Below are 23039 nucleotides of genomic sequence, written 5' to 3'. Positions count from 1 at the left end.
ACTTTTATCGGAAAGCATATGGTGATTTTATATGGTGATTTTTGCCGGCTTATTTTATTATTTTTATTTTTTCTGTGAAACACTTTGTACTTTGTTTCGAAGTGTGCTAGAAATACAGTTTATTATTATTAATATTAATAATAATTATAAAAGTTTATAGAACGACTATGAACTGTGTTGAACAGCAAAGTAGTATAAAAACCTTAGTTTGTTCTGGCAGCGTGTGAAAGTTCATAAAATGATGTAAAAACATGAATTCATTCCTGGTCTTAGTGTGACGCTCGTATTTCTGTGATGTTCATGAAGGCCTCGTGGTCTCTCCATCACATACGTTAGCATATCTGCTACCACAACAAAAGAGCTGTGCCTTTGGATTTCAGCGTTTTCTGCATTTAAATAAGTGTATTTATTTAACCTATGTTGTGGTACTGTTACCGTGGCAACACACGCCTGATACTACTACAAGCCTGGATTTAAAACATTTCACATTTGGAAATAATAATAATAATAAAAGCACTTTTATAAAATGTTTTTGGTTCAATATTGTTGTGATTTTGATCCAAACCATAATATAATTAAACCTGTATGTAAATAAACCTGTTTTGTGTTTGTTATTTTCCAAAATGAATATTTGTTTCCGTTTGTTTCCGTTGTTGCCTATATTCAGAGGTGATAAGCTTTGAATGGACGGTGGGTATCATGTGGTCAGTGTGGGTTAAACCCGGCTGTAAAATCATAAAACTTTATTTAAAGTCCAGTTGGGTCAGGATGGAGAGGCGGGGCTTAATGCTGGGAGGAATTTGATTTGTTGCACCTTAATGGATGGACGTCATGATGTTATTGGTTGATACTGGTTGGTATGAGCTGATGTCAGCATGTGCCATATTTAGTTTTTCAGTAAGAATATAACATTGGTTTTGATTTACAAATACAAAGATATTTTTTTTGTGTTATTTTTCAGCATTTCCTGATAAATAGGTGAACAACACAAACGGGGATGTGATCTATAAGATTATTTCAGCTCAACTTTAATCTGACCATGGGAACATAAACCACCAAAACGCAAAATTACAACTCAAGGTCGTCTTTCTCCTGGGCTTTCAGCCACATCACACAGTCTTCTTCTTGATGTGAAAAGGTCCCGAACAAGAGATCCTAAATGAAGCACTCCATACTGCCACTTCCTGTGGTGATGTCACAGAAACAGGATGTGCTCGAGATAACGGACAGAAGAGAGCAGATGAAGGTGGAAAAATCTGTTTGAAGGATGTATTATTTCATTTTGTATGTCAGCCATGAAAATAGTTTATTTTTATAGTAAAAATAGAAAATATTCTGATCTGTTACTTATGAAAAAGTACGCTGGTCCAGAAGTATCAGAAATAAAATGTACTTAGAGTAATAAAAGTACTCGCTGCAAAGACATGTAATATTTATCATATTATTCAGTTGTATTACTTTTGAAAATCTATGCTTTACTGCAGGTGGAGCTTAATATCATGCATCATATTTTATAACATTATCAAATGTTTGAATCTGCAGAGTGACTATTAGTCAGACAAATACAGTGGAGTCGGAGTATAAAGTGGCATAAAATGGAAATACTTAAGAAGTACAAGTATCACAAACTGTCCTGTGGGTAAAGTACTGGAGTAAATGTACTAGTTTCTTTCCGGCGCTGCCTGAAATTATTTTGTTGCAAATAAGCCCTGCCTTCTCATCATATCCTGAAATATTCAGTAGTTTGTTTTTCCTCACTAGAGAACACATCTGTTGCAATAAGTGACGTGAAATATGTCACTTAACAGGTTTTTCTTCTTGCTTTGGCTGGTTGTTTTTGTTTTGTTCAGTAGAACCAGAAACGGATTCAATGGTTCAATTCTGTCTCCGCAATCAGCCCATAATATGATTGTTGTGCATTCAAAAAGTTCAAAATAAGCTTCTTCATTCAGTTTAACGGCCAGTTTCAGAATAACATGTGTGGCTGGATTATGAACCACTGATGCATTCAAGTGTTCATGGCTTTATTGTTGCAGCTGGTGAAGTTAAGCTCGTTTTAATGACACCATTTAAATGGTCAAATGTAAATATCTGCACCTCGACCTAATGATTTACTTGATGATTATGTTCTGTATTATTAATCTACATCCATGAACTAGTGGAGTAAAACAAAAAGTGGCAGTAAATGAAATACATGATTAATTAGAGTAAATGTACTTTCAACCAATCAAATCACTCTACAATCAGATCGAGTAGGAGTCAATGTTTTTTTCATATTTATTTATAGAGATGCAGCACACAAACAATATTACAGCGTTTAAATGTTCTGGAATGAAAGAGTCACGAACTTCATGATCAATATGTAACAAAGGCTACCATCAGACATTTAAACTGCTAATTAACTGACATTTATCGATGGAGATGATCAATAGAATTCATTAAAATCCTGTAAGCTGCTCAATAAACGTCTTATTTCTGATTCTTTTATTCGTTTCCACGATTTTGAACGCGCGAGGACCTGGATTCCCCGCGTGCCACGCTCCAAGTTTGCATTTAAAAAAACCCAAAACGTTTCAGGGAGTTGAACTATTTGTGATTCGGACTCACCGACCACGAGCTGGATTCAAATAATCGTCCAACATCTCTCGTGTGGCGGAGCGCGAGACGATCTGTGTTGCTCTGACAAAGCACACAAAATGGAGAGAGAGGGGGAGTAGGAGGGGAGGGAGGGGGTTTCCTCTCAGACGACCCGCTGCTGCGGAGAAGAAGAAGAAGAAAAAGAAAAATGTCCACTTTAAATGGCAAGGTTTCATGAACACCTCGTGTCACTTGTTCGTCACATAGAAATTGTTTAATGACGGATGATATTTGAATAAAAAATAAAACAAAAATAAAATAAATAAAGTATATATTTTACAGGTATCATCCAAGAGGAGGAACGCATTGGGATCCTAAAAACACTAAGCTTGCTGCACTCAAAACATACAAAAGTCTTATTTACCGTGATTAATAATAATTAACCTCATATTATTGTTTGATTCTGACTTTTAGCTCCCTTTAAACTCGAGTTAATGACGCCGAAAACGACACGAGCTGTTTACAGAGTCCGTGAGAGGATGTGGAGTAAAAATAGCCCTAACTTAATGCAACTAAGTCCGGGCCTCGACCGCCACCAACCGGCCGAGTTGGGTCACTGCAGCCGGGCTTGCAGTCCGGTGGGGAGGGGAGGCCGGGGCCTTCAGCCGCGAGGCCCGCCGAGGCGCAATTACGTTAATAATCGTGGAAAAACCAACAAAAGCACGTTGAAATTGAAGTCTTCAAACGTTATTTTTTATTTTCGACCTGAGCAGTGTATTAATTATTCAATCTATTTGTGATGTAACTGAATTTAGATTCATTTTAACTGACCTGTCGGATTTAATTTATTTATTACCTGAATTATGTCCAAACATTAATATGATTAAAACACAAATAGTCGCCGGTAACTAACTCTCTTCTATAGACTCTTCATTTAAATCGCTGGAAGCTCTTGTTTGACAACAAACATCATTTCCGGCTGGTCGCCCACCGACACGGCTGTTACTAATTAACGCGCCGGCGGGTCCGCGTGGGCCTGTGGATTGTTGCCTTCCCTAATGACGCCGCTCGGCGTCGTTTCAGTGAACGAACCGCCGGTGTCACGAGCACCGGATGTCGGATCCCCGAAGGCCCCGAAAAGACCCGGATATCGAAAAGGCAAACGATTTTTAATCAATAACCATAGTCGTTACCGAACAAACGGCGCGCGCACCGACGAGCAGATATTAATTCACTGCGATCCGCACCGGAGTCTCGCGCGTCGGAAGACTTCCAAGCCTTTAATCCGGCCGATAAGGGCGCGCGGTCGGACTCGTTCATTTCTTTAAAGAGTTCAATTAGACTGCGCGTTCCCGCCACGTGCACGCAGTGAGACGGTAAATACTGAAATAATGGGATTAAATGGACCAAACCCGTTGTTTTAGGGCGACAAACGGGGAAATATTAGTTAGGCGTAATTAAATGATCATTTGATGAATAATAAAACGAGTAATATTAATAACCCCATAAACGAATGACAGATAGTCTACTTAATTTTAAAAAATTATAAAATGGAATAACTTAAATATTGTTTGTCCTCTCCACACACTGCCTTTCACATGAGGAATGGCGGATTAAATTAAACCATTTCATGACGGGTCAGTCGGCTCCACCTGTCAACCGCATTACACGTTCCACCATAATTAAATAAAAAACAGAAGGTTCAAGTCAATTAAATAGAACATATATTAGGTTATTCTTGTCACCCAGATGTGGATCACAACTAAATTAATCTTAAATATTGTTTGCCGTTGTTCAGACAGGTGTAATCAAACCAGCAACGCTTTAATAATGAATTAAATGCATTTGTAATGCTTTTTTGCACTAGATGAAAATAATGGCACCAGTCTGGAATCATACAAAAGAGTTATTTCATTATGAACTCGTTATTAAATTTAATATTGCTTGAGTTTTTAGGATAAATCTTAGAAAAGCTCACATGAAATATCGTCTATAGTTTAGCATAAAAATATATATTCTTATATACATCAACAGCTAATGGTATTCATTGTGACTGTGTCTCTTCATTAAAGAGAATATACAGAAGCATCAGTGTTTTTTTTATTATTATTTTTTTAAATATTTGGAATCAGATAAACTGACTGTACACATGGCGCCCTCTGGTGGCTGTTTTAAACTTCATCACTGGAGAATTCGGAGAAGAATCATTCCACCGGAGTGTAAATAAGATCTGCAATCAAGGTCCATTCACCTGCTTGTTCTGGAGCTTTTGTCCGAGTCACATGCTCTTCATCATCGGCTAAAGTTCACTCAGTTGTCACTCAGCCTCTTAAGTTTGCATTATTCGGCATAGCATTTAGGTTGCAAGTAGCCGACAACAGTAATTCCATTTCTACAAAATAAAATAAAGATTTTCTTACTTAAAAAAAAAAAAAAAAAAGCAGCACTGATGGTGATAATAATAAAACATTTTATTTGTATAGCACTTTTCTAAATACTCAAAGACACTTTACAAGGAGAGAGAAAGCAACAATGAAAACGTCATGAATAAAAATAGAAACAACTTTAAAAAGAGAAAATACAATGTCAGTAGAATTGTGGGTATTTCAATGAACACCGGGTTAGCGAGATAACGTAACAGAACGACATATTGGAGCCATGATCCAAACGGTTATTTCGTCAAATTGACAGTTTACAAAACTTCACTTGGGCCTTCTAATGAGTTTATTTGGAGGTGTTGGGCCAACGGTGATTGGCCGTTTATTGTAACACCCCCTGCAGGTGTTCACTAAATCCATCCTGGGAGCGGCGAGGGACCGGTGTGACGTTTTCTAGGAGTAGAAAGCGACACTAGAGGGAGTGGTGGGCGTCCAGAGCTGCAGACACGCTGTGTTTTGGCCACTGTAGCTTCCAGATGCAGCCAGAGGCTGCTAAGTCACTGGTGATCATGTGAGTCGTGTTGAGGAGTCGATGTAAGGCAATGTTACATCTACACAGCCGACAGCTCTAGATGGAGGGGGAGGGGAGGGGGGCAGACACTAATAATTATACAGCACTCGTCTTAAAGTGCTTTAAAGTGAAAAGGATCAAACATGTTAACGGTCAGTTTGGAACAAAAAAAAAAGGGATGGAGACTTGTCCTGCTGGCTTCTCCGTTCCCAGCCAACAGATTCTTAAAACTACAATAACAACAAGCCACCAGTGAGATGCAAGTTTAGAAACAAAACAAAATAACGTGAGCTTTCAGTTGTGTGTTAAAAGAAGGTAACGGCGACGAGCCGTCCCCGTCGGCGGTTGTGGCTGGCAACGCCGAGGTGCTTTTCGACAGCGGAGCGTCATGAAACTGGCATTGACGACACGTCCTGCAGAGAAACGGTCCGTTTGGCTTCTTTCCCCGTCGCGGCCCTCGCCGCCGATGCTTTGAGACGAGAGGCGTGGGCGCCGTGACACCCGGGAGAACGGAAACGTCTTTCGGAAATAGTCATGACGTCTCCTAACGCACAATATACATAATCTTCATTCTGGGGCACGTTGAAGGGGTACGGAGCCAAAACTAATAACAATTTAAAAAAAGGAAGAGGAAACCAGAGTCCCCTCTTCTCCTTCGAGAAGTCTCGTTGGACTTAAACGTTGGGGTTTATGTTCAAAAACATATTGGACTCAAGATAGGATTTTTACTTTGACAACTTTGCGTTCAGGGTTTGTAACGCTCATGACAAAAATAGCCTTTCATTTTGCTAAACATGTGGAAAAAGGGGGGGAGAGACACTATTCATAATGGGAAGGATAGATATTTTCATAACTAGAGTGGGAGAGGAGGATGGGGAGATAAATTCTTAGTGAGGGGACAGATTAGGGGACAGACATTTTAACTTATATCCAGTACATGGCATAGATCATACATGAGGGTCAAGGCAACACATCTTTTTTAAACCTAACTACTCAGTAATCAATCTCAACTAGTTCTCAACGGTGCCCCTCCCCGATCCCAAACACAACGTTCAAAAGGAGGGGTGAGGTGGTGGAGGGGCGTCCAAAGTCCTCCCTCCTTGATGCTGGGTCCGAAAGGAGTCGGGGACGATGAGGAGGGTGTGTGTGTGTGGGGGGGTGATGGACGCGATGGTGAAGGGGGGGCGGTTGGTTCCCGGGGGTCTCATTGATTGTAGAGGGAGCGCTGCTCCCAGGGCATGGCCTGGATGGTACGTGGCACGGAGGAAGGCTTGAGCGTGGGCGCTCCGTTCGGATGGAGGGGGTGGCCGATGGGGTTGATGGTGGTGAGGGGCCGCTGGGGGGCCAGAGAGAAAGTGTCCTGGTGCTTCGGCTGTGGGGGGAGGGGGGTGGAGATGAGGAAGGAGGGAAGAGAAAGAAGGGGTGGAGGAGAACAACTGGTCAGCAGAGCAGAGTGACTTCTAAGATCAATAACAGAATCAATAAACTGTCGACGTTCAGATGGACGAGGACATGGAGAAGGTGTAGTAGGTGGAGACAGACAGGACATGGAGAAGGTGTAGTAGGTGGAGACAGACAGGACATGGAGAAGGTGTAGTAGGTGGAGACAGACAGGACATGGAGAAGGTGTAGTAAGAGGTGGAGACAGACAGGACATGGAGAAGGTGTAGTAAGAGGTGGAGACAGACAGGACATGGAGAAGGTGTAGTAAGAGGTGGAGACAGACAGGACATGGAGAAGGTGTAGTAGGTGGAGACAGACAGGACATGGAGAAGGTGTAGTAAGAGGTGGAGACAGACAGGGCATGGAGAAGGTGTAGTAGGTGGAGACAGACAGGACATGGAGAAGGTGTAGTAGTAGGTGGAGACACAGGACATGGAGAAGGTGTAGTAGTAGGTGGAGACAGACAGGACATGGAGAAGGTGTAGTAGGTGGAGACAGACAGGACATGGAGAAGGTGTAGTAGGTGGAGACAGACAGGACATGGAGAAGGTGTAGTAGGTGGAGACAGACAGGACATGGAGAAGGTGTAGTAATAGGTGGAGACAGACAGGACATGGAGAAGGTGTAGTAGGTGGAGACAGAAAGGACATGGAGAAGGTGTAGTAGGTGGAGACAGACAGGACATGGAGAAGGTGTAGTAATAGGTGGAGACAGACAGGACATGGAGAAGGTGTAGTAGGTGGAGACAGACAGGACATGGAGAAGGTGTAGTAGGTGGAGACAGACAGGACATGGAGAAGGTGTAGTAATAGGTGGAGACAGACAGGACATGGAGAAGGTGTAGTAATAGGTGGAGACAGACAGGACATGGAGAAGGTGTAGTAGGTGGAGACAGACAGGACATGGAGAAGGTGTAGTAGGTGGAGACAGACAGGACATGGAGAAGGTGTAGTAATAGGTGGAGACAGACAGGACATGGAGAAGGTGTAGTAATAGGTGGAGACAGACAGGACATGGAGAAGGTGTAGTAGGTGGAGACAGAAAGGACATGGAGAAGGTGTAGTAGGTGGAGACAGACAGGACATGGAGAAGGTGTAGTAGGTGGAGACAGACAGGACATGGAGAAGGTGTAGTAATAGGTGGAGACAGACAGGACATGGAGAAGGTGTAGTAGGTGGAGACAGAAAGGACATGGAGAAGGTGTAGTAGGTGGAGACAGACAGGACATGGAGAAGGTGTAGTAATAGGTGGAGACAGACAGGACATGGAGAAGGTGTAGTAGGTGGAAACAGACAGGGCATGGAGAAGGTGTAGTAGGTGGAGACAGACAGGACATGGAGAAGGTGTAGTAGGTGGAGACAGACAGGACATGGAGAAGGTGTAGTAGGTGGAGACAGACAGGACATGGAGAGCTGAGCTGCACACGTCTGAGAAACATCAGACATCTTTCTTGAGGACTTCACATGATGTCTGCATGTTTGCTTATGCTATTATTATCATTAATAATAATATAATATATAATAACATTTGTATCATTAATAATAATAGTTTTTCAATTATTATTCTGAGTAGTATTAGTTTCGTTTATGATGATTATTATTAGTAGTTTAGTAAATTATAAATGTTTTTGAAATTTTATTTTTGTATTAATTTATTTTAATAATATATATTTTTGATTAATACTTTTTATTGTTAATAATTTTAAAATGATCAGTATTATAATTATTATGAAGAAGATAGAGTTACGGTCATATAAGTATGTTACCATATTAAGTTAATTTATATAATAACTAGATAAATCAGTCAAATTAACGTTAATTGTCCTTTTGACTTCATATTAATAAAATAAAAATCACTGTTTGGTTAATCATAATTTTTTTCTTCATTTGTAAGACATTATTTAGAGCAGATTATCTTTTCATGGCCGTTTAGCTGCTGGCCCCGCTCTTTAATAACTCAACCATGATGTCATAAAAACAGGAGGATTTTGAGGAATTTAGTCGTTCAACTCGATGCCTCCTTGACTGATTAACCAGAGATGAAATCATAAAACTAGTTTCAGTATTTTACATACAGGATGATATATGACTCGTGCAGCGCCAACATCAACATGTCCACCACCAAGGTGAGTGTCAAAGTGGGAAAGACAGAACTACAGTACGTTAGCAGCACAGCCCCAAGTTAGTAGCATCCGACCGCCAGTTCAGAGCCGAGCTACAGAAAGACCCCAGAAACCAGGTTTTAGTCTGTTGCTTTGCTTTCGCTTGCTGGGCCTGCAGGGCTCCACAACACGGACCGCCTGTCGCTCGATATATTCTTCCCTCTACAGACTCCAAACACCGGCAAGTAAGAGAAAACCTTTTTTAGCACATCTGCACCACCTTCTGTGCCGCGGCCGCTCTGAACACCGCTCGCTTGTAAGATGTGACGTAAGCACCTTTCAGAAGAGTCACAAAAGAGTCCTAAGACTGCACGCCACTGAAAGTACGTGTCTAGTTAGTTAACCCGGCTAACCGGGCTGAACCTTCGGGGGAAAACACGCATTTCTGTTCCACGTGTGCGAGTCGTCAAAACCAACAGCTGTTTAGATCCTAAACGTTGTCGCATCCGAACCAAACGTTGGACATTTCCAGTATGAATACGTGTTCCATTCCACCCCTAAACATAATAATAATCAGTAGAGGTGTAACGATTCATTCCATTAATCGATGAATCGATAGTCAGTCCTATAGATTCTACTAAATCAATCTGCTAAAATAAATAAATAGAATAAATCGTTTTGGCTTCACCAATAATCGATATAAATGCATTTAATCAGATGAATCGTGATTCTTACTTATAATTAATGTTTTAATACGTTTAAGACACTCTCTCCCTGACAGCATGTAGTCTATTGAAAAATGTTAAAAATAACTGAGCATTACATTTTTGTATTCAGGATAAAATATTATGCAGGACTACTTTTTTATAGAATAAATATGTTAAATAAATAATTCTGTGGTCTGTTTATTTTTTCACCTTTCAGAAGAATACAGATAGTCTCACTCGCATTATTGCATGTTTAGTTCATGGATATAGAATTTAAAAAAAAAATTGTCCTTAAATCGAATCGCCAACTACTGTATCGTTAATCGAATCAAAGTGAAGATTCACACCCCTAATAATCAGTAATGTGAATGACTAGTAGGTAAAGCCTAATAGAACAGCTTGAATAGTCTGGTAAGATTTAAAAGGCAACACATGTACCATATAACCATATTCAATAACTAAGACGATATCAAATATCGATATATTGACCAGCCCTTATGTCGCTCATAACTGGACTTTTGGCCGACAGCACAACGAGGCAGGAAACCACAACAGTGACGGGACTATTTTTTTTTATCGTCACAGAGAACGATTGTCTGTGAAATAGTAGAAACCCATTTCATCAGTGGCCCATGAGCAAACAACAGACTAAAAGCCAACGTGAAGAAGACAGCTGTGTCCACCAGGCGTCTCCCCCGCGGTGAGACTCCTGGTGGACACGTGAAGCAGCACATATTAGTCCCTCTCTGGTAATGTTAGTAGTCAGACAGGGAGACGGCAGCTAGCCGGGAGACGGCGAGCGCGTGGCGGCTCTCTCTCCTACCATGGGGTTGGCGCTCAGCCTAGTGTATCCCGAGCTCAGCTCCTTTACCTCAGGCACCAGGGGCTGGAGCAGGGAGTAGGAGGAGGACGGGGTGGCACTGGAGGAGGAGATGTGTTTGGAGGACGAGCTCCTCATGCTCTGCTGGCTGCTCTGGGAGGACACGGAGCTGGGACGGCCCTGCTGGAGCACAAAGGAGGCTCAACACACACTCGCAGCAAAACAACAACACTTAGGCTGTGATTTCATATCACAATTCTGTTGTGGAAAGAGCTCAGAAAGTCCTTTATTGTGAATCTACCTCAGAAAGTCATCAGCTCTCTGAATGTCCTCGGGTTCCAGTTTGTGGTTGTAAAGTTTTACGGGGCTGTGATGATGTCACAACAGCTCATTTTATACAGTGAACTTTAGTTTATCTGGGGCTTCTTTAAAAATCACTCATCGTAGTCAAATCGTGGTGAATTTCCATTAATCATTAATCATTAATGTCATCACGAGTGACCTTTATGCATGTATGGAGAACTTATGATTAGCTTATTTAACATTATTCTATTGTTTTTGACTAAACAGGATGTTTCACTAATTAAAGGTGTGCGTCTTATCTGTGATGACATACAAATATCTGGTTAACAAACTGAAGTGAAGCACATGTTGTTGATTATCGGGATTATATCTGTATTTTGGATAATTGTGACATGAAATCCTCCCATGCCTAAACGTGAATACAATTGGATCCACAAGCTTTCCAGTCAGACCCAATTCATTCAATTCCCAAGACAGTTAAGACAGTCTGCCTAAATATTTATACATGCAAGAAAATGACTGTTTTTTTGTTTGTTTTTTTTAGCCCAAACTGCATGAGGTTAGCATAAAGTGGGCGTGTCTGTACCCATAAAACCCATTTTCAGTCACATATCTTGAGGTGAGAGGTCAACATTCTGCCTAACCCTGGATCTGAAGCGTCTTTGGGTACCTAGAAAAGCGCTATATAAACCTATGTATTATTATTATTATTCCCTGACTCGGGGGTCACTGTACCTGGTGGGGGTCAGGCACCGGCTGGCTGCTCACACCGCCCTGTGAGACGCAGTGGGAGGGCAGAGGCTCCTGCTGGCCGTGGCCCCCGTGCTGCGGTTGCATCATGGAGTTAGCGCTGTTCTGCTGCTGCTGCTGCTGCTGTTGTTGTTGCTGCTGCTGCTGCTGTTGTTGCTGCTGCTGCTGCTGCTGACGGCGATGATTGGCGTAATTGCCACGACGACCACCACCACCACCACCAGCGGACTGGACGGGAGGAGGGAGGGCAGAGAGAGGCGGGAGGAAGAGGCATTTTGTTTAGTAAATGGTTGGGGTGCTTCTTGCATATCGTTGGTGACGCATGCATGGCAGCAATGCACATGGACGATCGGAGATGTGACGGATGGATGTGATGAACTCTTTCCACAATGAATCGGATGCTTCCTCTCGTGCGTCGGCGTGAATGTATGCGTTTCAAAAACGGCCTCACGGGCTCATCAGCTTCCCTTTGTTTGGAAACTTAACATGGGAGGAGAATGGGGTGGTCAAGTTGTACACACATACACACAAACATACACTCACATTACCATCAGTTACACCCAACTAGAAGTTAGAACTACAGACTGTTAGCAGGATAGTTGAGGTGTTTTTGAACTGGGGTTGTATGAGGTACTTATCCCTACTCAGTGTATTACCCGACTACAACAAATTAGATTTTATACACGCACAAAAAAACATTTATATCAGTTGAAGGGTTTGCCAATCTGTGCAGATGTAAAACCTTGCAACTTTCAATAGCCATCCAACCTGGTATATTACAACAAAGAGGACCAGGACCCCGTCACCGTAGCAACGCCTGACCCCTGTTCTCAGTGAGGTTAAATTACTGTTTTTGTGAATGGAGTCTGGTGGCTTTGCAAAGAGCACAGATGGTTATCACTGCTGTCACAAAGTGCTGTCTGACGGTGAGGCTAAGCAGTGAAAATACTGAAAATAGCAGATATGGATTTGTTAATGTGTTGCTGCTTGAATGACTATGGATACTAAGCTTATACAACCCTGTTTAAAAAAAGCTGAACTGTCCCTTTAACATGAATCTAATCTACGTGTGTTCTGTGAACTATAGTAGAGGCTCACACTAAACCAAAACAGTCTCCCTGAAGATTTAGAGCTACAGAAGACGTCTGAACTTCATCAGCAACATCAACATTAAGCCTGGTAGAGGAAATCCTGTTTGGTGTCCTACAACCTAGTTTTCTTAGATGGACAACCGTACCAAGCATGTTCATATTTCCCACACCAGATTGCCGTCCACGCAGCGGGATGTGTGAAATTACTTGGAGACACGTTTTGAAACAAATCCAGTTTACCATTAATATAGAACCCCGACTTCATCAACTTCAACGCAGAACGAGTCCAGTTGAAGGAGGCTGTGGTTTGACAACGCAGAGGTCTATTGGGTCGACAACAACAACTAAAGGACGACTGCGGGATGTATTTTTACTGCAGACTTGCTGGACTGTAACAGTTGCCAGGTTTAACGTAATAAAAAAGGGACGGTTAAATGTGCACCCTGGCCTCTTAGATTCATCGGTCCAAGCAGAATTCTGTATGTATTAGTTACTAATTACTTGGATTCCTTGGACAGCCATCAATCGCTTGCTTTAACGCTTAAGTGGAGTCACAGCCACGACGGATGACGGCGCCGAGGGGAAACATCTCTGCAAGAGTATGTGAGAATTCTGTTCAAAAGCTAAAAAATCTGATTGTTCCTGACCTTCACATCTGAAATTCCTGTTGGCCCTCACTCACAGCTACACTTTCGTCTGCCGACTCCGCCCCACACACACACACACATATATAAACACACACACCAAACACGCAACACACACACACATGCTCACGCAAGCTCACACCAACCTGGTTTTTGGCCGCAGCGCTGCACCGGTGCTGGGCCAGGTCCAGCATGGTTCGGTAGCTCTTAAAGCAGGACGGGCAGTTGAACCGTTTCTTATTAACCAATACCACACACGTATACACACACACACACACACGCACACACACACACACACACACACAAACACACACAAATTTGGATTACCATACTTGTAAGGAAAATCCACCCTGACGCTTTCCCTAAACTGAGCCTAACCCTGGTCTAACCCTAACTCCACAGCTCCCTCTACAGGAGGGCTGGTGAACTGCAAGCTGGAGACAGAGGGTCAAAAACATGCGTTTAACGTGCACACTTCATCATATTGTCATACACACACATGCACACAGTTCTCCTGCATGTTTGAGCTCGCCTGCCACAGAAACATTAATACTAGGGATGCACCGAATATTCAGCCACCGAAATACTTTTATCACCGAAACAACACGGACGAAACAGAAAATTGTGATGACGCAAACAAGAACCGTGGCCAGCACACGCTTGTCTGGATAAGCGCCAACATATCTGCGGTGTGGACATTTCGCTGAGATCTATTCGGATCCTCTGCACTTCCTCAGGACTGTGCTTGATCCGCGTTATAAACACCATTACTTGGATGTGGGATTAAAGCAGCGTGCACGAGAAATGATCCAGCCGCGATGGATGCAGAGACCTCGCTTGGAGACGGAGAAGCACAGCGCAGGAGAGCAGAGCGCAGAAAAACTGGTCTCTCTGCGCCAGATGAGGAGCATGCACCCTCGTTGTCTGATATGTCGATGAGACATTAAACATTTTATTTTTATTATATACTGTGCATTGTTGTAATGTCAGTGCTAAATAGATATTTTCATACTTTAGTAATTGATTTATTCTTTGAATTGCAATGCCTTGATTTTAGTGAGGTTAGTACACAGTCATAGCCATAAACAGTGTTGGGAGTAACGCGTTACAAAAGTAATGCATTACTGTAATGCATTACGTTTTGCTGTAACACGGTAATGTAAGGCATTACAAAAAAAAAACTGGTAATATTTTACTCGGTACAAATCTCAGTAACGCGCGTTACAATGCATTTTAAACCCGAAATCAATTGACTCTACATTCGCGATCGCGAGATGGGCATACGCTCCACTTTTGGAAAAGTGTGAAAGCCGGTCCGTGTAACTCTACACTATGTTAATTAAGCGCTGTTGTTAGCAGGCTCCATGAGCTGGACACCGACTCACGGAGCGGCTCCCAGTCGGTCAGAGCGCAGCCGACCCCGGCACACCGAGGATCAACAGCTGAGGGGCGGCGGCGAAGGCGGAGGCTCCGATTCTCCCCGTCGGTTTTGAACCGCTTTTATGTCCGCGTCATAACGCTTTAGGTGCGAGTTTAAAACAGTAGGTTTACTTCAAAACGCGAGCGTCAGACGCTGTCAGAGCGTTTATGAACAGTGTTTTAGAGCTCCCCCTAAATGTCTCAGGTAGGCTTTCAGGTAATTTCGCAGCATAACACAGCGCCTTCTGGGTCATTAAAAAAGACAAATCTGAAATGAAAAATGGCCCTGTTATTTCATCCCCGAATCCCATTCATGAACACAATATCTAATATCAGTTAACGAGTCGTTTTCCGTTTTTAAAACGAATAACGGGATACGAGTCATTTTCCGTTTTTCATTCTTTTCTTCTTCGTTATTTTTTGAAGCGAAAAACATCACCTCCTGCTGTGTAATGAGCTGCATTGAACACAAGAAGATCTATTGAGAACAAAAAATCCATAGTTCCTTTTATTTTGGCGAAAAGTAATGTAAAAGTAGTGTAATGCCTTACAATTCAAAGACAGTAATATTGTAATGTAACAAGTAATAAATAATGCATTACACTTTTGAAGTAACTTGCCCAACACTGGCCATAAATTAAATGGTACTAATAATTGGAATATTAATTTCTTTCGGTGTTTCGGTCTTGGTTTTCTCATTTTCGGTTTTCGGTTTCAGCCAAGAATTTTAATTTCGGTGCATCCCTAATCAATAATCGAGATCACTGATCACAGATATATGTGATCAGTCTAACGAGGTTACTGTTCACAAGTTAAATGAATATACACACACACACACACACACACACACACACACACACACACACACACATTTTTTCATTATAATAATGGTCAACTTAGTTGAAAAGCTTAAATTGATTAAACTATGCTAAAACAGTGACGGTTTTCTTTGACTAAGATGAGACCAAAATGTCGGGACTTAGTTGTTTAAAACGTGATAGTAAACAAAATAACGTTTAAAAACGATAAAAAGGAACCCAGGTCAGAGGCTAAATAAAAACAACATTCTAACGGCCATACATACCAGGTGCTATCCAAAAAAACAAGAACCGGGCCTGCCTCGTCCTCTCCCTCAGAGCACGGTCACACTGAGGCGAGACGCGAAGGTTCATGCTAACTTGTAACATGAGCTTATCTGGCACAAATACAGAATTGCGTTCCGTTGTGGAAATCCCTTTCTCAACTCGTTACTACGGAACCTGTTGTGCGTTACCGAGACACGCAGCTCATGAAAACCGAACTTGTTCCGAAACAGCTTTTTCGCTGCGTAGAATTTTCTGTGTGAAGGCAATCATGACAAAAACGTCAAACTGTTTGAACAAAAAATATGACGTGTTAAAACCTGAATAAAACAATGTTTAAAATTGTATTAAAACTGGGGTGTAAAGGCTAGGGATGGATAAAGGATTTTATCACGGATCGCGATTAAAAACGCTGACAATAAGTTGATTGTTGTGAATTTCCATTATTGGGATAATCGACTTGAAAAAGCTGTCTAGATAAAGGATACATTCATTTATCCTTTATTTATTTTATTACATGATTCTTCCTGTATTTTTTTTTCAATTAGGCGCCATTTCCTACTTCTCTACCACGATGGAGAGCTCTTTCAAGTCACTCGTGACGAAATTCACGATTATCCCGACAATGAAAATGCACCACATTTAACTTATTGTTAATTACTGTAACTAATTCTGCACACTATAAGAATTCTCTGCTTGGAACTGTGAATTATAAACTAAGCATTTCTGTCACCAAGCAAAACATCCCCAATTGATACATCTCACTACATGTCAGTCAAATATAAAATATGCAAGGTCTCACATGGCTGCCAAATGACAATTGTCATATTAGTAACACTAAAACAAGCCAACACACAGCAGCCTCGGCCCCCTCGCCACGCCGCCTCACGCAGACCCACCTGGTTGTTCGTAGCAGCAGTGCAGCGGTGCTGGGCCAGCTCCAGCATGGTCCTGAAGCTCTTGCAACAGGAGGGACAGTCGAAGCGGTTGGGCCCGTCGTCGTGGATCCTCTGGTGGTTGCGGAGGTACCGGGCCAGACGGAAGGCCTTCCCGCACAGGTCGCACATGTAACGCTTCTGACCGTGGATTCGCATGTGGTTGCGCAGGGACATGTAGTTGGTGTAGGGCTTGCTGCAAAAGTCGCACCTACGTTTTGTGACACAAGAGATGAAAAGTGGTTAACGTCATTTCAGACATTCAAAATTGTCCAAGTGTAAAGAGTGTCCCTTACCTGAAGTCTCCGATCTTGTGGGTGAGCTTGTGGTTGAGCAGGGAGCTGGCGTGCTTGTAGGCGCAGGTGCACAGGTCGCAGACGTACGGCCTCTCGTCTGAGTCCATGTCGTCCGGCGTCGTCGTCGCAGCAGGCACTGGCGGCGGCGCTCGGGACTCCAAGGAGAGGCTGGAGCTGGAGAGGGACGCCGAGGAGAGACTGGAAGTGGAGAGAGCTGCCGAGGCTGTGGGGAGCTGATCACACCAGCTGATGGTCGAACTCGGCTGTCAAAGAGGAGGAACACATTAAAGCCAAGCGCTGCAACACACAACGTCACTGACACCTTCATGACTAAATATTTTAGCATTTTCCTGGTAAACACCATTTTCATATGGAGTGATATTTTTTAGAAATCAAGGACGATTTTATTGCAAATTGGGATAAAAACTCACAAGTTGATCCTGGTGAATTTCCAGTATTGGGATAATACAAAATATATACACGGGTCACTTGAAAAAGCTGTCTAGCTCACCATCATGGTAGAGAAGTGAAAAATAGTCAGATTAAAAAAATGCAGGGTCCAAAATTACTTTTTGTAGGCGGACCGTATGATATAGATGATCATCGTATTTGAGATCATTTGATCGTTTTTCACCAAAAAAAAAGATTTAAAAAAAGATATGAAAAATGTAACAAAATGTAATTAAGTGATTGCAATATGTTAAGTTCCATTTTCAGAGTTTTAAGCAAAGTTTTAATGATTATTGGGATGAGTTGTGTCAGAATAATCATGACATGAAATTTCCATATCATCCCATTCCTAGAAGAAATTCCACAAAATGTGTGAAACACCTTTCGGTCTAATGTGGAAGACATTTGGTGCGATTGATGCAAACTGAATTGCAATGTATTCAGATTGAGTCGTGGGGACACGTCATTCTATCAAACGCTGCAGTTGTGAGTAGACTTGGGCTAAAATTTAAACTAACACCGTGAAAAAAAAACAATCAGCACCACGGACAGCAACTCTGCCCACGTTAGAGATCTGCAAGGGCCTAAAACTGCCAAACAAAGCCGGACCATACCAACCTAACTAAGACCTGATACGCCCACACATAAATGCTGCTGCTACATGTGAGACCCCATGCTATAATTCTGATTTACTTCGAGCTCACCGGGCAAACGCAACACATTCTTCACTTTTGCCCACTTGATGCATCTTCTAGCAGCACAGACACAAACGAGTGTCCCGGTCATGGAGAGAAAGCCAAAGCAGAACTCCAGCCTGCGAACTGAACGTGTGAACACAAGCTTCTCCGTTCATTATGCAAATAAACTCTCTTTCTTTAGTATGTTGAGTCAATTTAACTAAGAAAAACGAGTGCAAGTGGAAAACCCAAGACAATGACGAAATCCTCTTCCTGACTGACGACACATTAAGAGCAGCAGCTGCAAACTAAGAAGCACATACTGCTACTTTATAAGGTCCGACTGTAGAGACATTCTAATGCAATCCAACAGCTCTGTCACATACTGTACTTTAACGTGTATAGTGATGGGATTTGTTCAAACTTTCCGGGAGCTGTTAATAATAAATGTTGTTCTACAACACAGAATACATCAGTAAATACCCCTCTTATGAACGCTGACTTTTACACGTCTTATAAAAAGTTAAACACAAAACAGTCAATCAACACCACAACCTCAACAACAAAATACAGTTGAATTAACACCTCTGAGCCTGAACATTAAACTGTTGTATTAAACAGTATAGGAGAACCTAATGATGTGTACATGGGGTCTCTGCCTCTGACGCCTGCTCCACACACATGTAAGGTCATTTTTTGTTTTCTGAAGTCAGGTGAAATTCACCTGCAAATTGTTGCCCATTACCATGAATAATAATAACAACAACAACAATAACAACAACAAGAGTTCTGGGACCAAACTAATCAACGGAAGTTTGGGCGGAAGTTCAACAACTCGGTGGGTTAGCGAAGCTACTAAATATTGTCCGACGGTGAAAGATACCGGACATAAGAGTGGGCAGCCCACGTTCAAATATAAAAACAGTTTAAACATATGTATTATGGTGCCTGGTCTCCGTGCAGATAATCTGCCGTCTGACGTCGCCCATGAATGAACCGCACAGTCTGGCATCACAAAGAGGTCTTTGAAAGTCCTCCGCGGGGCGTCTTCCGCCCCCGTTTCCTGTGGGACAGCTTGGCCGTGTTTACTTTGCGCTGTTGGCTAACAATATCGCAGGCCTCCCGCACACCCCGCTGCCCAATATAAACGCTGTGCGGTCCGCGGACTGATAGCGGACCTTTCAACGCGCAAAAAATAAACACGGCGCCTTTCGGCGCTGGCTTGTTTTGCAGCCCGGCTCTGGTGTTAGCTGGCCGCACTGTGTTTGGCTCGGGCAGCCAGTGTTGTCTGCTGTTAGCATTAGCTCGGTGATGCTCGGCTACAATAACATGCTTTTTCCCCACTAACGCTTCGGCGTCTCCCCGCGACACAGCCGCGGCACCGCGCCGGACACACACGCCCAATTTCACCGGTCCCGTTATGGGAGATGTGAGAGATATAGTATGCAGGAGCTAATAATTATTAGCCACTTAGCTCGGCAGCTAAGAGTCAAACTAGGCCATGAGCCGCTCAGCATGACGACTGGAGCGTTAGCAAATAGCTAACGTAGCAGTCCAGTAGCACAGCTTGCAGCTCCAGACCACTCAGTGCTGCTAAATTTGATTTCAGACAGTCGTTTAATATCCCCGTTTAAAACGAGACTAAGGCTGGTGCTTTGTTAGTGAAATGTTGCTCCATTAGCCGTTTTCTAAAGCCATTTGTTGGGTTCGCTAGCTAACGGTGGTGGCAGCTGGCTTTCTTACTCCGGAGTCGTTGGGATCCTTTTTCCAGAACAATTGAGCGCAGTGGCCGAAAGACTCTGTCGATGTCACGTAGTTCACTCCATTTCTGTCTTGAAAGTCTCCATGTGCGCTGCCGGTATTCGTCCTGGCGTACATCGTCGGTTTTCGGATAATTCGACTTTTTCTATATGAAAAGAAATAGGGCCGCTTTGTCGGGATCTTCTTCCGAAAAGAAAAATATTTCTTCTGTGAAATGAGCGTTTTGGCGGCGGACATATCGAAGCATACGGGTCATTACCGCCGCCTACTGGACTGGAGTGTGACAACACAGCCTGAATGACGAGTTCTGTTATTCCCTAAAAGGTGACAAGAGATATACAGTACATCTCATATACTTCTGCTTCATCACAAACCAGATTAATGTTGCCCCCCCCCCCCCCCCCCCCCCCCAAGATTTTATAGACAAACAATCAAACAACATACTTAACATAATAATGTATAAAAGAAGTATTAGAAGTACTAGTATTATAGTTTTGATAATGTTACAGGCTTTTACTTAATAATTTAATTCCAGGAATTTTGCGAGTAGGCTGTCAGAGTATTTTCACAGTGATATTTTTGTATTTTTTAAAGTAAATCATGCTTAATTGTTTATGTGATCAGTGTGTCTTCCATATTTTCTTATTATAAATAATACCAAATCTAACGATAAATGTAAATACAGATTTTGATGTCTTAGATTTTTTTTTTTCTTTTCTTCAAGGTCAAAAAGATTGTAGAGAAGGATTTTCTTTTCTTTTCTCAAATGTTTCTATAATAATTTCTTTATTTCTAAAGGTCATGAAGCTGTTTAACACTGTTTGATAGGGAGTTGATGGTATTTAACTCATCCAATCCAAGTTAAATTGTAGGTTTATCCATTAAAAAAAACTGTATCCAGTAGTGCCAAATGTACTTATTCTAAGTCGCTCTGGATAAAAGCGTCTGCTAAATTGTAAATCGCTTTGGATAAACTGCTGCTAAAAGCCCTAAATGTAAATGTGCCAGAAGGTCGATATGCCTCTGTGGCTTGATTAATTAATACTTAATGATGCTCTGGGTTGTAGATACTAGAATGCTATTTTTCACACAATGCTTTTGTTGCATTAATTAGATTAAAATGAGAGATTTTATCTAGATTGTTTCACCTCTAAAGCGCAATTGATTATGAAATTATGTCAAATGTGGTATCTTGTAACTAAGTCCAACAGCAATGGTTCAAGTGAACTCAAGGGTTTCTTTCTCCTTCTGCTTGTAGAAAAAAAATCCCATTTTTGTTTTGTAACCTTTTGTTGTCGACCTCCAGCAGTTAAGGCACACTTTTTCCACAAACAAAGCACATCTATAAATACAGTGTATGAATACGTTCGTGTTCGGTTGTTGATGTTGGAGACTTGAGAAGATGTTTTGCTGGCTGTACATTTTTTCAGAGCAGCTATTTATTACATTCAAGTGCCTTAACCTTGCATTCTCTCTGCTGGCCATCAGGGGGCGACTCTGGTTACAAAAAGAAGTCAGATTGCATGGAAGTCAATGAGACTTGATTATCCAAGTAAACATTGTAAACATGAGTTTATGGTCTCAATCTCTAGTTTCAAGTCTTCTTCAATCTAGCATGATGTTTATTATGGTCCATTTAGAGTCACATAGATCATAAAGCAGGGGATGCTTTAGGGGCGGGGCTACCTTGTGATTGACAGGTCGCTACCACGACATCGCTATGGTTGCTACCAGTGCAGTAAGCTACTAAAATGACTTTAACACTTAGCTGTAAAGTTTACCATCCTTGCTTGTGGTCTTCAGATCCACCGTCACTCCTCCACACTCCAAATATGGTCACTTCTGTTAACTGGTTGCAAAAATTCCATGATGGCGAAAGCTAAAGTGCTGAACTGGAGAATTCAAGGCCTTGGTCCACAAACCAATGGGTGATGTCACTATTCAGACCAAATTAGTAACCCCCCCCCAAAAAAAAAAAAAATATAGCAGCTAAGTTGTAAAAGTATGATTATGCATGTAAACGTATGCATAGCTGATACTTCATTTTGCATCCTTTTCAATTTCCCGTTCTTTTAAGTCTGAAGTGGGTTTCTACCTCACCTGCATTTTATTTGCATTTGCCTTTTCACTGTGACCTCTTTAAGAAAAACATGCAAACAAAACTTAAAACTAGATGTGTGTAATATCATATGTAATGTCTGAATCCTGCCAGAGAGACAACAAGCAAGCAGGGCCGACTTCGTCATGCCAAAGCCAATAGATTTTATTTATGCATCTAGTTCGTATAACATGGTTACCCATAATTCCATGTGTGATACACAAGTAAAAGAAATCAAAGTGAACACATGTGAGATGTGACAGACTACATTTTTTTTCCATCATCGTTAATATTAATCCAGTTAAAGGCTATGACACTTTTAAGTGTGCTATATATTATAATCTACAACACATATTTTTTTTATTGTGTCAAAACTCTCTAAGAGACTTAATAAGCGAAATGACTTGCACATAAATAGATTCTGTACAACATTTACAATGTATGAAATCACAAATACTGTGTTTTAAAGTAAAAAATGTCAATATAAAAATGGAAACAATGGGCAAAATCATAGCTGGACTGCTTACATTATGTTTTTTTTTAAATACCTCGTACGCATACGCACAAAAACCTGTGAAAGAACAAGCAAATAAATTAAGTGAACAATTTGTGCAATGGAGCAAAACTAAATCTAGTGCTCTCTATGGCAGCTCAATCCTGCTCTCCTCCCTGTGATATTATTTTGGCTAGCTTACCCAGGTCACACTGTACGCGCTAAACGATAAATATTAAGGTGAAATTATTCAAAGTGAGACTAATTTACACATACGCTTATAGCAACGTGTTGTGCTCCAGTGCGTTAAATAACGCTTCTGGTCAGCGCTCCGATGCTTCCAACTTCAGCGCTAGTCTTCTGCATGATGAGCGTGAAGCCTGTCGGCCGCTTCTGTCCACGAAACGGTGAAATATTATATTTGGCACATAACACTGTCCCTT

The 23039-nt window shown here is 41.8% G+C and overlaps 1 protein-coding gene across 3 annotated transcripts; it reads right to left on the bottom strand.

Moving 5' to 3' along the window:
* Positions 1 to 5024: 5024 nt before the first annotated feature.
* LOC311031230 (uncharacterized protein) lies at positions 5025 to 20199 on the bottom strand. 3 transcript variants are annotated; one of them, XM_084037407.1, is made up of 6 exons: positions 19988 to 20199; positions 17118 to 17380; positions 16786 to 17032; positions 11636 to 11878; positions 10601 to 10780; positions 5025 to 6898 (listed from the first exon to the last, which is right to left on the bottom strand). In XM_084037407.1, the coding sequence occupies exons 1-6, from the start codon at positions 20120 to 20122 to the stop codon at positions 6731 to 6733; spliced, it is 1236 nt and encodes a 411-aa protein (XP_083893533.1). In that variant the 5' UTR covers positions 20123 to 20199; the 3' UTR covers positions 5025 to 6730. The 3 variants fall into 3 exon arrangements, with proteins under 3 accessions (XP_083893533.1, XP_083893535.1, XP_083893534.1); XM_084037409.1 differs by having other exon boundaries at positions 10649 to 10780; XM_084037408.1 differs by having other exon boundaries at positions 10601 to 10777.
* Positions 20200 to 23039: the final 2840 nt, after the last annotated feature.

This window comes from Eutrigla gurnardus (genome assembly GCF_963514095.1).
Source record: "Eutrigla gurnardus genome assembly, chromosome: 20".
Lineage (NCBI taxonomy): Eukaryota > Metazoa > Chordata > Actinopteri > Perciformes > Triglidae > Eutrigla > Eutrigla gurnardus.
The sequence above is the reverse complement of the archived record's forward strand: the minus strand, read 5'-3'. Positions and strand labels throughout refer to the sequence as shown.